Consider the following 15,612-nt stretch of genomic DNA (forward strand, 5'->3'; position numbering starts at 1 on the left):
CTAGGGAATACAAGTGACATTTGTGTACAGTTTTTTCGGCGGGAAAAATTCGATCGACCAATCGGAATGAAAGAAAAAAGATTTCTTTCTTCCGATTGGCCGATCTAATGTAACTAGATCTTCGAACAAAAAATGCCATCTAGAAAGAAATATTTTAAGCCCAAACGAAATCTAGTTCGCTGAACCATCTGTGATTTATTTTATTTATGGCCTTATTGGTCCAGTGACGTCACAACAGTCGCTAAAATGGCGAGATACATGGCGTGTTGACGTTTATTTAAAGTGCTCCTTGGTCAAAATAAGGGTGTAGGGAGACCTTTAAAAAAATCTGTCAGCATCTATCACATTACAATTGCACGTCATCGATTATACTTGCAAAGCGATGCACTCGGTCAGTGCCTGTTTGTCGAGTTCCGCGGATGTAGACGACATGACGATCCCGTTAGTTAAAAGCTGCGATCAAAGCTGCCAAGCGACCGACGAGAGCACCGGTGAACCGTGCGGCGAAACCGAGGGTCTGCGTATTCTCGATGAATTTCGCAAATTGTACGAGAGTCGCATCGAGAAGATCGATCGGGAATCCGGCGGCGAATCTGATCGGGTCTCCGTAAGCAGCGTTTCTTATCGCAATGGAATTCGTTTCATGCATGCCGCTTTGTTCGATTCTTTCTTCGCATCTTTTGTACGATATTTCAAGTGCTCCAAACAGCTGCAGCTTAACAATATCAACTCTTGCTTACATTCAATGTCAAGTGTAATCGAAACATTACACATTACTTTGTAGATGAAGCTGCAGATAATGAGCGATTGGATTAAGGATCTAGGAGAGCAAAATACTATGTTAGTGCATACAGTTGAAGATTTGGAACAGGCCGCGTGTAATAGAGTTAAGTTACTAGAGGAGAAATTAAAACAATCATCGCAAATAGTTGTAGATAATTTGACAAGATCGAGTCATTCTGAAAAGGTAAAAGAGAAAGAGATCATTCAATTCTATTAGATTATTAATAGCTTTTTAACAATTAAAAAATATATGTAATCATATATTTCTCTGTATTAGGCTTTAAATACACTTTCAAATCGTGTCAGTCAATTAGAGAAGGATGAGGAATATCTGCAACAGAAAATAGATTATCTGCAAAGTGACATTAGAGGATTATTAGAAGTGATTCGTCGCGCACGTCAGCAAAATATTTGGAATCTTGATGGTATTACATTCTTTGAGATTCAACCTGAGGATATTCCAGTTTCGGAGTAAGTTACTACTGTTTTTAATTAATGCATTTGTATAATGATTATTTTATCTCTTAGTAACGCGAATTGTTTTATCTTTACAGCTGTATCTGCAGTCAGGTAAATATGTGTGTAAATGCAGCCAAAAAGCTCAGACTTATTTTAGATATAGAGCATAGTAAACTTCAAAAATCAAATTATTTGTGTAAGAACATATGATGCAATACTTGTACTATATATTTTTCATGCTGAAAACTGTTTTTTCACTCCCTACACCCTTTACATAAAATTTAACTATCTCATATACACATATATACACATATTTGTATTCAATAAATTGTCAATTATCTCATTAATAGAGTATTATATTTTTAAGAAATTTCTTTTTTGTACTTACAAATAGTATGTAATCTACATAATATTATATAATATTCTAATATAATGTCCCTAAATATATGATTTCTTTTTTGATATGATATTTAATAAAATATTTTTAAATTAGGAAGAAACAGACATTGAACATATCAAATCCTTGAATTTGCAAGTAGAACAACTTCAGGAAAATGAGAAAAAATTGATTAGGTAAGATATTGTGCAAAATTTTTAATATATACATTAAAAAATATGTGTTTATAATTAGGAATTATTATTATCTTGTTTGGAAATATTATTATCTTGTTTAAAATCTACTTTTCTTTAAATCAGTTTTTAAGTTTCTAGTAATACAAATACTAATTTTCTTTCATTTTGTTTTTGTATAAATATTCTTTTTTCTAATGTATTTTTTTCGACATGTATTCAGAGGCAATAATACATTTTTTAATTCTTAATTATATAAGATACAGATGTAGCTTTATTCTTGCTTTCTCTCTTAAGCTTTTTTTTATATTATAGATATTCTTGCACAGATATAAAAGAGTGTACATTTTTTCAGATCTCAATTGGAACTGGAAGGAAAAGTAGCAGATCTCATGACAGAATTATCAATGAAAGATGAGACTATAAATAAGTACGTTTCTAGACTTCAGTGCTTTTGCGAGAAACTCAAGGAACATGCTAAACAAACAAATGAAGTTATTATTCATCCAATGATAAATGATCAAAATTGCGATGTAAGTGTGTCTTTTATAATTTTTATATACAAATAGAAACTGATTTTAATATCTTTTTTGATTTTTTAAGTATTGATTTTTATAGAGTAATATCGAGGCAATCATGTTGTAATAGTACAAATTATGTAAAAGAAAAAACTATTTTATTACAATAATCGGTTCTATTTATCTAATGTATCCTGAATTTTATATTTTGCAAGCAAGATAACGTTATTCATGTTTCCCAATGAGACAAGAGACTCTTATTTTAAATTTATATTGCTGTTCAGATTATCTTAACACCTGACATTTTGGAAAGTGTATTAGATGTAAAAGATTTGGAAAACAGAAATTTACGTAGACAACTCCAAGATGTTGAATCCAAGCTTATGGTGTACACTTATGAAAACAATATGGATACAACTAATCTACAAGTACAATTGGAAGAAAAATCTAAAAAAATACAGCAATTGGAGGACAAAGTGGCTCGCCTCGAAAAAGTTGGTTTATCATATTAAAATATCTATTTTATAATTTATATTATTAATATATTATGTTTTTTCATTATTTCTAACGATATTTTAGAAATATGTTTTTTTTAATTTCTAACATTATCTATAGAAAATATTATTTTTAATTTTTTATCATCGTATTTATAGTACTTTATTATAGTATGCATTCTCTCTTATTGATTTCAGGAAGCTATGAAAACACAGGATACATTAACGGCGGAGATCACTGCATTGCAGAAACAAAATTACCATGCAAATATAGGAAATCTTTTGAAGGATGATTTAATTAAAGAGATGCGTAAGGAATTGAAAGAAGCAACTTTAGAGGTACAATATAAATCCATAAAGTTTTAAATGTAATCTCATAATTTTTTTTATACATTTGTAGAAGGGCCTCTCCACTTCTACTCGCGTCTGTAATTCTCGCGATCGTGTTGCTGCCATCACTAAAATTAAACCTTCCCATGAATCCTCCGAGCAATTTTCAGTGTCAAATCTCCTTCATATATCCACACAGCGAAAGAACAATATATCATTTCTGCATGATGATTCTAAAAGCCTGTTAAATTACGGAAGACAAAACGTATCAATAATCAATGCAAAGTTACAAAATAAATTGCTTAGTCTCCAAAGTCATTCTCGAGATCATATAAATATTCAAACTCGATACAAACATTTGAAGAACATCGATAGGAAAATCTTACAGACTGCTAGAAAATTATCACCTCCTTGCAAAGATAGCAGTTTACAAGATAGAGTCACGACGAATACTTATGTTTGTTCGACCACATCACATCTTCAAGATAAGACTGATATCTCATAGCAAACTGAATTGGATTTAAACTGCTGAACTAAGGCATTTTAATACATGATTTAATAACTTTCATATTTTTCTTAAAATTTAAATCCTTCAGTGGCATTCTGATGAGAGTTTCTAGAATTGAGCTAAGGAACATATAAAAGAAAATAAATTCAAACATTTATATTGATTCATATATGATGATCATATGATTATTCTTTCTCTAGGATCTCTCTATTGTATAATAAGTATTATATGATATATAATAAAATAAGATAAATTTTCTTAAGTCAGTAAATTAGATATTTAGATCATTGATAATAAATATGTATATTCGTCTGCATAAATTCATATGCATTTATTATTTGTTCAATTATATATATTATTATAGTTAAGTATATATATTATTAGTTTAGTTATTAAGTTTTTCAAAATAGTCTAGTAAATTTCTATATTCTTTAGAATGTCATCTGTGAAAAACAAAAAATTATATATCAACATGATTGCCTCACTTATAAAATTAATAATTTTAAAATGGTCATTTTTATATATTGTTACATTTACAGACACATATTTAATATTAAAATATACTTAACAAAATAAAAGCCAAGAGACAAAGCAATTACTCTTAAAAATTAACATATTTTAATTAATAATAACAAATATTTTATATATATTTTCTACTTTACAAATCATATGTATACAATCACTTATACAAATTTAATAACTTAAGTAAATGCTATGTTTTTTAACTCTTTTTGCGAGAGATTATAGTAAATAATATAATATATATATTATTTATCCTCCCCTCTCTCCCGAATGTTTTATCAACATATATTCATATTTTTTTATGTAATTTCAGGATACATCTCGGAAAGTTCGCATTGATACAAATAATTTTCCAGAGGTGAGTCAAATCAAATGTAATCGTCATATATTACATAATTTTGAAGTAATATTATTTTCAAAAATGTCCTTCGATAGATATCTCGCATTCTAAGAAAGTTCGTCTACATAATGTTCTATTATATTTTTGCATGCATATTTAAAAAAAATACTCTTATTTGTGTATAAATAAAAATTTATATATTTATCGTTATATTATCGTTCACCTTGTTTGCAGGATGAATTTATATCATTTCTGAATAATACAAAAGCGCATGTGCAAAAAGAATGTGAAATTTTGTCGGATTTAAAACTTGAATTGGGGAAATTTGTAGAAAAATTAACTGTCGAAGATAACGAGGTAAAAGAATAAGATATTATTTTCTTAAATATTACAAAATAAACATTGCAACAAAATATCAACGGTTTTTTCTTTTTTTTTTCGAATTAATTTATTTAAAGAGCATATATTTATAGTTCTTTCACTCTCTTTCAAAAAATATATTTTTTTAGATGAGTGATTGCATTATAGCTAACAATTGTATAAATAAAAACAAACTTTTTGCAAGTGGCATGTCGGATAAATTGGTCAACTGTATTGAAATTATTAGCAGAATGTACTCAGAAAGAGAAAAGGAGATTACTCTTTTTGATTGTATAGTATGTATATCAGATGCACAACATAGAAATTTATTTTATTCATTGATTATTTAAGGAAAATAATCATATTGCTTTTGATCACATTATACTTGTCTTTCTAGATAAAGAAAGAAGAAAATCATTGTATGTGCAGCGATCCTAAGAATATTAAAGTAAGATTATATGTTTCAGTATTTATTTTATTTATTTTTATTATATATATATATATATATATATATATATATATATAAATCAATTAATATATATATGTATATATAAATCAATTAATATATATATGTATATATTAATCAATTAATATATATATATGTATATATTAATTGATATAAATAAATTGATATATTTTCCAGTCAAATATAAATAATGCACGACAATTCAAGTTGATGGAAGAATTCAGAGTATGTACTGTAGAAGCTCAGGCAGCAACAGAAGATATTCGCGAAGAGATAAACACTGTTATTTCCACATTTAATTCACGACACCAGAACGTACGTTTATGTTAATAAAAAATCAATAAAAACACACTAATATACAATGACTTAACAATCGACATTAATTTAATATATTTTCAGTATGAAGAATTGAGCAAAATGGTTACTAGTACACAAACTTATTTAGCAAGAACGCGAGAAGGATTAATAGAAGCTGTTAATAGATTGGAATTACAAGTAATGTGAATATATATATAAATGTATATCAGTTTATCAAAATACGCAAGCTCATACATAATAGATATGTCCTTAAGATATAGTAATTATTTTTGAAATATTAAATTAGAATATTAATTTTGATCTTAAGGTTTCATTATATAAATTGTGTTATCTCTGTAATCGAAAAATGCATTTTTCTAATCAGGAGGAAGAGAGATTAAGGCATAATGAAAGAATTGTGAATGGCAAGCTTAAACTGAAAGATATAAAAAATGAGATTAATCAGGTTCAATCAGAGTTATCCCGTTGTATTAATAGTATGCAGACGAATATACAGGTTCGGAACATTTGTATTAAATAATCACTTCGTTAAATTTATGAATTTTATTTTATTATATAAAGTTTAATGTAAATTTTAGGAATATCATGAATCTGGATACACAGGAGCATGTATTAGTAATGATTTATTGACTGTTGTGATGGAAGAGGTTGAGCAGATACTGACTAATTTGCAATTATTTCAAACTCAGGTTGATTTAAGAAGAAATTCAAGAAAAAAACAATAATTATTATCAATTTCGATTTAACTATTAAAAACATTTTTATTACATAAATATCGTCTTTCAGGGTGGTTGCATGACATCGATAGTAAAGGGATTAAGAAGTCAATTATGTACTATAGATTGCTCTTTAAAGGACTTACAGAAGAAAACCGGTGAAGTGGTGAGTATCTTAAGAAGAATGTTGTAAAGAAAAGAAATTGATGATGAGAGAGAGACATGTTATCTGTTATATTCTTTTAATCATTTATATAGCTCTTAAACAATGAAATTGCAAAAACGACATTCTGTGAAAGAGAAGGCAGATTGGCTAAACTGGAAGAAGAGGTCGATTATGCACATACAAGAATGCAAGATGTATTGGAAACTTTTCTTTCCACAAAACAGGAAGAAAAGGTTATTTATATATTAAATACATTTACTAACATTTATATATTAGAGTTGAGCAAAAGGTTCGTTTTTTTTTCTTCATTTTATATCTTTTTTTTTAAATAGTTTTTTCTTTTTAAATTTTCAATTTTTCTCTTAAATTAAATGTTTTTATATCTCAAGATTACAAATTAGATCTTTTCTATATAGCAAATAAATTATTTCTTTTTTTTTTGCATATACTCTGTCTTTTTTCCCTCTCTTCCCTCTCTCTACTTTTCCTCTCATTTCTTTTGTTTTCTATTTCAAACTAAAATCTTTGTCAAGAGAAAATATTTTTTCATATGATAAAAACAATAATATTTGTATTGATTGAGTATTAAAATATATATAAGTAATATAAGTTTGAAAATATTGTGTTTTCAGGAACAATTTCCTCACTTTGATAATCAGGTATTAAAGCAAATGTATTTACTGTAAATAAATATATAATTTTTGTTTTCTAATTCATAATTGCATACACAAAACACAATGTATAAATATATTGTTTTACAGGAAATAAATGATATAATAAAAACAAAAGAAGATTTACATAAATTAAGAAAGGAATATGATGATCTGAAACTCAGCATGATTCAGGTACACAAGTATATAGATTCTTTAATCCGTTTTTTTATATATAATACAATAAATTGTTTCATTGTAATGCATGTACATACATATGTATACAAATTTTTTTAGACAATTTAATTAATATTTTATATGCTATATGTTACAGCAAACATGTCAGATAAAATATGATGAAAAACTAAATAAGTGGAAAAATCATATAACTGATCTAGAAGATCAAATCAGAGTATTGCAGCATGAGGTAACTGTAATTTATTTAATTAACTAGAAAGAATTATATTTTTACTTTGGACTATCTAACATTATTTTCTTTCTGTGATAGGTAAAATGTAAACAAGAAACAAATAGTTTTTTAAAGAATGGTATTCAATCAATGGAGAAAGAATTAATTACTATACGAACAAAGGCAGAAAATTATAGACAGTGTCACAGCAAAGATAGTATGGAACTGAAAAAGAAAATAATAGAATTAGAAAATATTGTAAGTATTAAAAATTGTAAACTTTTTAAACATTACAATTACATTAATGTGAATCATCTAATATTGTAATCGATTTTCAGATCAAAATGCAAAAAGAAATAGAAAACGATCTTCGAAAAAATTTAAATATTAAGAAATCTACAGAAATCTCAAATGCTTTTGTAAGTAAATTCTGTAATTATATATGCAAATACATATTTTTAATATATTTTCATCTCTTTTATAAAAATTTAATTTTATTATAAAGCATATAGAAGCATATAAAGCATATGGCACAGAAGCAACACTCTTACGCTATGACTATCCATCTAAGCACGAAGTAATTATCATAACTATTATTAATACATATTTAATAAATATTATTTAATTCGTAATTCACAGATATTATGTATTAAATATGTAGAATATAAATTTTATGCTGTAATATAAAAATATTATTTGTAATATTTCTTAATAAGATAATATTATTTTAATTATAATATTTTATTTTTTTATTATAGAATATGTCTGATTTGTTCAAAACCGTGCAAGATGCTGTGCAATCTGCAAAACTGGCAATTCAAGATCTTGAAAGTGAATTTAAAAAATCGGTTTGTATCTTTTTTTTTACTTTACAGATTACGTCAAGCTTAAATACATAGTATACTAAAAAAGCTATTATAAAAATCTACTTACAGATATGTGAAGAATCATCTTTCTCTTCTGTTTCGGCAAAATCTGTTGTGACATTGACAGACTCAATAGGAAAATGTAAAGAGAAATTGGACGTTTGTTTTCATGAGTTAAGCAAACTTAAAAGTGCTGTATATTCCAAAGAGAAATTGGTTAGTTATGTATATATGTTTCTTACAAAATTTAGTTTTTTCTAAAAAATAATACGTAAATTGAATAATATAATATATTTAAACAATATGCAATATATTTATTATATAAATATAAATATTATTTTTAAATATAATCCTTTTTATAATTAAATATGTAAAATTGAATATTTTATTTTTTCAAATTCGAATATACGATATATAAATATAATGATATAAATTTTTATTTCAACTTTTATATCAAATTTTTATGTGGTAAAAATATATATTTATCAGAATATTATTCATAATTAAGTGTAAATTTAATTACTAAAATTATTTTAGCTACAAAATATGGAAGAAGTCATAAGAATACAACGAGACTCCTTAACAATGAGTCAAACAGAAGTAAAAGATCTGCATCAGAAGCTGCAAGAAAAGGTAAATTGAAGTAGTTAATAGTATAGATTTTAATTTGATATTACAGACTCTAATTTGATTAGAAATTTTATATTATATGATAATTTTTTTTATGAAAGATTATGTAATATCGCTTTTTTAATTAAAAATTTTAAGTTATTATTTATAATATAATTGTTACGCTTCTGTTTGATTTTTATATACTGTGCATTCATAGACAATACATGTTAATATATGTTACAAAAACAATCTATTTGTCAAGAATGAAGTTTTAGAAGGTATGTATTGACAAAATATTATAATATTATATAAAATAAATTTTTTTACAGATTGATAAGCAAAATCTTACTATCGCGCAATATGAAAAAGAGAAGAACGAATTAGTGAAGCAGGTTTGCTTTTTTTTGTCATTTTTCATTTAGCACCAATAAGATTTGCGTTCCAACATTATGCTATATTTTGTAGAATGAACTCCAGATTCAAACTATCGGACATTTACAAAATGCTGTTGTTGAAGCCAAGAGAAACTTGGATCAAATGGGTCATAAAGCAATGAGCGATGTGAGTGAGCTGAGACCTGCAATATCGTCTTCGGCTTTTAATCATAGAAACGTGCATGATGTTTAAACGTGTAAAATTATGAATAGTTTAAATTGTTATTTAGCTTTTGCGCTAAAATGTATTTGTTATAATTGTAAATAATGCTGCAATGATTATTAAAAATATGACTCTTGAAGATGATGGATTATTATGTTTCTCTTTTTGCCTTTAATGTTTTTATATCGTAACAATGCGAATGTAATGAAATATAATGAGTGTCATGCATGACATATAGCTTGTTTAATCAAGATGTTTGAAGCTTTGTGATATGCTGGTCACACTTAAATGTTTTATTTACCAAGTGACGAGAAATTGTACCATATATACAAGAAATTAACAAGTGTTCTGGATGATTCAGTTGTAGAGCTATTATGCTGTATAAAATTAACAAATAACACGAACCTACATACGTGAGTGTCTGCTGTTTTTAGAACTAAATAAAAATTGTATGAAAGAAAAAATATATTGTATCTTTTACAGCTTTGCAAAAAAAATGAAACTATTCGTGAATTAACAATGTGCATTGATGAAACACAACATCAATATAACGAATGTTTTACAGAGGTAAAAAATATACTATTATATTTGTATCAATTAAAAATTTCTCTTTTATTAATATATCAACTATTGATCAATTTAACATACTAGTAAGTATTTTTAATCTAATTATTTTTCATATATATATACTTGTAAAGACAACTAATCAGGACTTATTATTGGATTTACAACGAGATGCTATTGATAGTCTGCACAAGAGAATTCGTTATCTGAAGTATGATAAGTGTCTAATCATTAGTACTCTGCATACAATGTATTCCTCAATCCTAAGTGTAGTACAGGTATAGTACATAACATGAAGACTTTAGTTTTCAATAATCTACATTAATAATAATTGAAATAATGAAAAAGTTTTGTACATTTTCAATAAAGAAATGCATACATTAAATAAGTGTTTTATCTTGCATTATTATTGAATATAATAACATGTAATAAAAAACTAAGAGAAAAAATTTATAATATCTATCTATCTATCTATCTATCTATATATATATATATATATATATATATATATATATATATATATATATATATATATTTAAGTTTATTATGCATTATTTGATATGTGAAATGATTCAGAGATTTAAAATTAATTTTTTACAGAAATGAAATATCATTTGAATTTTTTCAGGAACAGATACATGATCATGTGAAGGATCTTCAGGAATTGAAATGGAAGGTACATTATTAGAAACATATACTTCTGTCTTATAATAAAATTTTTGTCTATGTTTATTTCGAAATATATTTTGTCATAGATGGATAATTTTATGCAAATGAAGAATTATTCTGAAAGCAAATGCATGAGCAAATCGTGTACAATGTCTTTTAAAGACAAAAGTTGCGATACTCAAGATTTGGAATATTCCTCAGATAATGTTGTGTATAGAAGGCTACTGCACCTGGAAGAACAGTCAGGTAATTTCTTATGTAAAATAAAATCTAAGTAAAATAAAGATTTGAATAAAATAAAAATCTAAATAAGAAAAAAAATTTACAAAAATAAATATGTTAATATCTTAGATAAAGATGTAGAGAATATTGTTCCAATAGAACTAACTGAATTACAAAAGTTGAAAGATAGAGAATGCAATTTAAAATGCGAAAATCAGCGATTTAAGATTGATCTTCAGTGTCACATATCAAAAATTGATGATTTGACGAAACAACTCGAACATGCTAAACAAAAAGAAAGTGAATATCAGGAACTTTTATCAAAACTGGAAGGTGGAGAGAAAGAGGTGATTATGTTTAAGTTTTCGATTTTTACGCGTTCTTAATTATTTTATATCATTTCTTAAAATGTTGAACTGCATAACAGTAGTGGTATCAAAAATATGAAAATGAAAAATCGCAATAGCAATTTAAATTTTATAGTTAAATAAAATTGCACGATTAAAATGCATAAGTAGAAGTAATAAGACTTAATAGATTTCAATGTGAAATTCGCGAGGAAAAGTATTTCATTATTTTTTTTTACCTAAAATATTAAAATCTGTAATCATATATAATTTGTAACCATATATTTTTTTTTCAAAAAAACTGATTAATACTACTAAAAAATTTGTAGATTGAAATCTTAAATGATCGAATTAATAGTAATGAAGAGATCATTAAGAATCAATCTGATGAACTTGGAATACTTCGGAAAAAATTATTCACGAAGAATCAGCAGATGGAGGAAGATTTATCTGAATTAAATGTATCGGAGCACGAGATGCTGAATATTCTATGTGATCGAATATATTCTTTGAGAGTTTTACTCCAAGAGAAATCGGATAACATGGTTAAATTGCAAGCCGATTATGAGTTACTTAAAGTACATATAGATAATTGCATTTCAATATTTAATGTATGATAAAATATAAAATAATTTGCATCTATTGATCTATTAATCGCCTCTTCTTTTCAGAATGAGAATTCTATATTAAAAAAGCAAAATAATATTACTGAAACTCGAGCTCAAGATGATATCTTTCAGTTGAAAAAAAGGGTATAAATAGCATCTTGCTAATTTATCAAAAAGGTTAAATCTTTTATGTGATTATTTTTTTCAAACTTTTTTAGCTCAAAGAGACACGTATAAAATTGCATCAAACAGAAAGTGATTATCAGAGAATGATTGAAGATTTCAATGCAGCTCAAAAACAATTAATGTTAGCAACAAAACATGAAGCAGATTTGCAAAAATCATTAATAATTATGGTAATATACTGTTATGAATAGATAACATCTCTACATTATATATAAAAATTGTATAAATTAATTATTAAAATTGTTACATTTTATTTTAGGAAAAAGATTATTGTTCTAAAATCGAAAAAATAGAAAATGAAGCGATCGGTCTGCGTGATTTAGTAGACAAATTGAACGAAGAATTGGAAGAAACTAAAAGAAAACTTGCGTCAAAAAACATCGAACTTTGTCAAGCGCAAGATAAATGCAAAAGTTACACCGATCATTTGGATATCATACGACAAGATGTATATATAGATATTTTTTCTTTTTTTACCTACAGTAATTTTATTTTACACAAATATGAATAAAATAAGAGTAAATTTTTTGAACTCAACAAATTTTTTATTCTTTTAGCTTGAGATGGAAAAGGATGAATTAATGAAGACCGAGAGTGTGAATCGCGACTTGATTTTACAGTTGCAAGAATACATGAACGAAAATTATCAGCTTGGCCAACAGAAGATTTCACTTGAGCAAAATAATTCCACGTACATAACTGAGGTACAATACTCTTTCCTGTTAATGCTTTTAAACAAAAGATATTATATACATAGTTTGTAAATATTTTTCATATATAATTATATTGACATCCATAATTATAATAAAAAAAATGTATCATTAAATGTATCATTTTTTCAATTTTAATTGTAATTTATCGTATTTTTAATTTAATATTAAACTATAATTTTCATTTTAGTTAAAGGACATGCGCAAATCGTTGTTTGAATTGAAAAAGGAATGTCATTTAAAGGATCAATCGCTAACATGTATGTCGGTTGATTTGACTGAAGCAGCTATGAGTAGATCAGAACTCTGTAAAGAGTCTCAATATATAATTTCATGCATTCGTGATTGCATGGAACAACAAAAAAAATATAATAAAACTCTAGCAAAAAATCTGAAAAATAAGCAACAACTTTTAATGCAGCTTGTATTTGAAAAAAAGTAAGTGTATGTAATAATTTCAGTATTTAATAATTTCAGATATGTGTATTTTTATCCTTTTTTACATTTATCTTCAAAATCAAAGATATCTTCTTTTTCTTCTGCATTATGTACCTATTTATTTAAATAAAGATTATTTTTATAGAGCTCTATTAATTAAAATCAAGAAGCTGAAACGAATTAATTTATTGGCACAGAAATTAAAACGAACGCACGGACAATTAACTGGTAGAGGTCTTAAAAAAGCATATGTAAAAAACGATAATATCTCACCATCGATTAAAACTCGTCAGAATGTAGAAACGGATTTAATTTCGAGTTTAAATTACACAGATTTATACAAGGTTAGTACTTGTTGAAAAAACAAAAAAAATCAATTTTTTTATTGTTTATTTCTTTGTTGTCTTTAGAAATATTTCATAGGACCAATAAAAACTAATCGACGTATATCGACATGTGGTGACTCATGGTGGTTTCCTAAAATGGAGTATTTAATAAATGAGATGCAGAAAAGTAATCAGTGGAATGATAATTTTAGCCATGCAACGGAATCCGATACTTCACTGGAAGAGAACCGTGATTACGGTTATCAGTCTTCTTCTGCAAGCAAATGAAGAGGAGCGAGAGATTTTTCGTAAATATTGTAAAAGAAAAGTTTGATGTCGACTATTGTGTGAACGTGTTTGTAATGTAATTTATGTTTGTGCTATTTTTTGCGTGACAATTTTCTACATATATATAATATATATAATCAAATGTATCCTTTTTTAAAAAATAAATAGATGTTTCTCATAACGTACGAATATGTTTATCACTGTTGCACAACGATACAGTAATGAATCATATAAACGAGATGCAATAACACGATATTTTCCATATATATCTTATGAAAAAATTCAAGTATTATTTCAGCTTGGTTTGGTGTGAATACTTCTACGCAGTTTGGTGGATCCTAGAATCATTGAGAATACTGAATGAATATATATTATGTATAATATAAATTAATATATGTATATTATAATTAAACTGTTTCATTATAATTACTGTTACGGTGTATAAAAGAAGATGTTCGAAAAAATATTTAAATGTTTCTTCAGTTGTGTTCCAATAGTTTGCAAGATAAAAGTTATGAGTCAAAAGTATTAATTCTATAACTGTAGAAATTTGTTGATCGTTGAATAGCTTCTTTCTAAAATGCAATATCATTTTTTTATAGCTGTAAGCTATTACCATAAAGCTATCATTGTAAATTGCATAAGAGTGGACAAATTAAATACTACATTTATTACAATACAAAGTTTGATTGTGTAATTAAATGATCTTTTTAATTCAGAATATTAATAAACACATGAAATATTTCGCGCATGTTAATACTTGAAAAATTGAAAAATTTGCCATAAAAGTTTTATAAATATCTCCTTGTTTTTATCCTTGTATGGAATGTTACACGGAATCTTTTCTTCTGAAAACAATAATGTACATTTATCATATTATTGGATTTGAAAAAACATGACAATTCTAATAATTTTGAACAAAATACGCATTTTTACCGAAAAATAGTAAAATTAATTTTTTATCCTTTTGTTTCCTCATGCAAGCTATATCTTTGGATGTTATCAATTTGGAAGATAAGCAACTGTATTGATTATGCAATTGTACATTATGAAATTGCCAAGGTCCACATATATCGTCATAATTTGTAATATTTTCCAATTCGGGTTCAGAACGTACTTTCCTGAGTACAATTTTCTCATCATCTAGTATGGTGCACTCAGATAGAAACTTGCGTTTTATATCTATTATTGCATTCGATTTGTTATTACACGAGTTATTATGCGAGTCGTCCATTTTTGCATTATACTTTGATGTGTCGTAATACAAATGGTTATACAAATAATGTTAATAACATATCTACTGAATACACAGAAGTATGTTAATATTTTTTAGGCGATTTTTGGCGTCCTTCTGGTATAACAACCAATGTGTACCAGTGTCTTACACATCGATAAAACATACGTACGTATATATGTTTTATCAATGTGTAAGACATTCTGGTACACATTGGTTGCTATACCAAAAGCACGCCAAAAATCGTCTTTTGTAATACCTATGTATATCTAATGTATGAATATATAAGTAAATTCATTAACAAAAGAGTTATTAAAAAAAAGAGAGATCAGTTGT

The 15,612-nt window shown here is 26.1% G+C and overlaps 2 protein-coding genes across 7 annotated transcripts; one reads left to right on the top strand and one right to left on the bottom strand.

Moving 5' to 3' along the window:
• Positions 1-216: 216 nt before the first annotated feature.
• LOC145975384 (uncharacterized) lies at positions 217-14,227 on the top strand. Of its 6 annotated transcripts, none has more exons than XM_083105845.1 (42): positions 218-682; positions 785-967; positions 1,061-1,254; positions 1,338-1,353; positions 1,736-1,815; positions 2,168-2,345; positions 2,615-2,824; positions 3,023-3,163; positions 4,498-4,542; positions 4,759-4,881; positions 5,034-5,180; positions 5,282-5,332; positions 5,528-5,665; positions 5,750-5,845; positions 6,033-6,164; positions 6,247-6,357; positions 6,455-6,550; positions 6,643-6,783; positions 7,183-7,209; positions 7,312-7,395; positions 7,535-7,627; positions 7,709-7,867; positions 7,948-8,028; positions 8,115-8,186; positions 8,368-8,457; positions 8,545-8,691; positions 9,013-9,108; positions 9,417-9,479; positions 9,553-9,648; positions 10,168-10,251; positions 10,383-10,526; positions 10,877-10,924; positions 11,004-11,163; positions 11,269-11,486; positions 11,816-12,064; positions 12,158-12,238; positions 12,313-12,450; positions 12,540-12,728; positions 12,838-12,984; positions 13,181-13,428; positions 13,574-13,772; positions 13,839-14,227. In XM_083105845.1, exons 1-42 carry the CDS (start codon positions 383-385, stop codon positions 14,040-14,042), a joined length of 5,499 nt encoding a protein of 1,832 aa, XP_082961971.1. In that variant the 5' UTR covers positions 218-382; the 3' UTR covers positions 14,043-14,227. The 6 variants fall into 6 exon arrangements, with proteins under 6 accessions (XP_082961975.1, XP_082961971.1, XP_082961972.1 ...); XM_083105846.1 differs by having other exon boundaries at positions 11,299-11,486; XM_083105847.1 differs by having other exon boundaries at positions 218-607.
• Positions 13,654-15,485, bottom strand: LOC145975388 (uncharacterized). Its single transcript, XM_083105857.1, has 5 exons — positions 14,979-15,485; positions 14,803-14,890; positions 14,473-14,617; positions 14,229-14,380; positions 13,654-14,028 (listed from the first exon to the last, which is right to left on the bottom strand). Exons 1-4 carry the CDS (start codon positions 15,274-15,276, stop codon positions 14,240-14,242), a joined length of 672 nt encoding a protein of 223 aa, XP_082961983.1. The 5' UTR covers positions 15,277-15,485; the 3' UTR covers positions 13,654-14,028; positions 14,229-14,239.
• Between the last annotated feature and the right edge of the window lie 127 nt (positions 15,486-15,612).

Source organism: Camponotus vicinus, unplaced genomic scaffold, assembly GCF_025532165.1.
Source record: "Camponotus vicinus isolate PSW18456_S1 unplaced genomic scaffold, iyCamVici1.0 SCAF_8, whole genome shotgun sequence".
Classification (NCBI taxonomy): Eukaryota; Metazoa; Arthropoda; class Insecta; order Hymenoptera; family Formicidae; genus Camponotus; species Camponotus vicinus.